Raw genomic sequence first — 1,553 nt, 5'->3', positions numbered from 1 at the left:
ACAGCTATGTCATTAACTTGCACAAGTTTCAATATGACGAAATGTGTAGTACTGTGAATATATGACAACTGCGTCCCCCCATGAATAAATATCAGTTACGTCTAGAAGAGTCTGGATGAGCACTGGTTTATACATAAAATGAGCAATCTTATTGGGATATACTTCCTACAACTTAGATAAATAAAATATTGGCAAAAGTACTCGGCAAAACCATACTTAAGAAGAAATGCTATAAATGGGCCGCCCCCTACTTGTAACTGTAACACACAAATCGAATGTTCATCGCACAGTTGAGTCCTCATTCGTGACATTAAGGCTGGAAATTTGAAATGGTTGTCAAACGCGAACGATAGCATAACCTCTGCTCTTCATGTCGTAATTACACAAATATTCTACAGTAATACATTTAAGATAGTGCAGGCGGAGGAAGATGTCTAGAGTGAGCCTCCCAGGTCTACCAAAAGACCTAAAATCCTTTCAGTGAATCACACGTTCATGCGATTGCTTACCCATTTCAAACTTGATCTTAAGGTGCTCACATGTGTTCTTTAACACAATTTCATCTATTTTGACTTAGCCAGTTCTCCTCAACAACTTGTGACATCAGACAGACGATGGAAAATTCAACTTTACATATACAGTTTGAAAACGTATTTTTAAGTTATTAGAATTTTATATTCATTCAAAATTTCATGTTATGATTACTTTCTAAAATAATAAAAATACATATTTCCAGGTAAAGAGAGCGGGTTATGGTCCATCAAACGGAATATTTTTCAGTCAAAGCTTTCAGAATAACCAGAATGCAGGCAATGGGGACTATGCTAATGGCATTAAAGTTAACGGTGATGAAAATGGTAACGATTTTACTGTAGTGCCTAGTAATGGGAACGAAAACGGTTACAGAAACGGTGCTAATGGAGGTTACAGAAACGGTGAAAATGGAGGTTACAGAAACGGTGCTAACGGAGGTTACAGAAACGGTGCTAACGGAGTTCATTTTCAAAATGGCAATGGACAGCCAAATCAACGTGAAGAAGAACAGAATGGGTTAAAAGCCTTTGGCCAACCCGGGATAGACTTTCCTGTCTTTGGTGAAGTGCCAGAAACCAGTTTTAGCTGCGCTAACCAGGAATTTCCCGGTTATTACGCTGATCCAGAAGCTCTATGTCAGGTAAATAACCTAGCGAGTAAAATGAAAATATCAGAAGATATAGATTGTAAAAGGTTATACAAAATGGATACCATTTAGTTTAAGGTGTTAATCACATTTATCATTACTTTTCTCAGTTTAGGCATAATAGTGTTGAAATGCACTTTTTTTATATGTTATATTTAGAGCAGGCCTACATAATTGGGTCTGTGCGCTCTATCCATTTATGGAATCGAATCCCGGATTTTAGTGTTGTAAGTTCTCTAGGAAAGACCCTATGTCTGGATTACGCTGTTTATGGTTTCTTTGCTTGTATATAGATATTCCGTTTCGGGTATTTTTGTCTATCTTCAGTGGTAAGTCTGTTGATAAATCCTATGTCTAGATTACGCTGTTTATG

General features: G+C 37.0%; 1 protein-coding gene across 1 annotated transcript in view; it reads left to right on the top strand.

Moving 5' to 3' along the window:
* Positions 1-736: 736 nt before the first annotated feature.
* The window catches only part of LOC106461812 (N66 matrix protein-like), a gene marked incomplete at its 5' end in the record, with an annotated part of 2,155 nt that continues 1,338 nt past the window's right edge, over positions 737-1,553 (top strand). The window contains one exon of the mRNA XM_013921666.1: positions 737-1,220. Coding sequence (XP_013777120.1) covers positions 737-1,220 — 484 coding nt within the window. The remainder of the gene's footprint in view (positions 1,221-1,553) is intronic.

Source organism: Limulus polyphemus, unplaced genomic scaffold, assembly GCF_000517525.1.
Source record: "Limulus polyphemus unplaced genomic scaffold, Limulus_polyphemus-2.1.2 Scaffold1036, whole genome shotgun sequence".
Lineage (NCBI taxonomy): Eukaryota > Metazoa > Arthropoda > Merostomata > Xiphosura > Limulidae > Limulus > Limulus polyphemus.
This window is presented reverse-complemented; position numbering and strand designations above follow the sequence as displayed.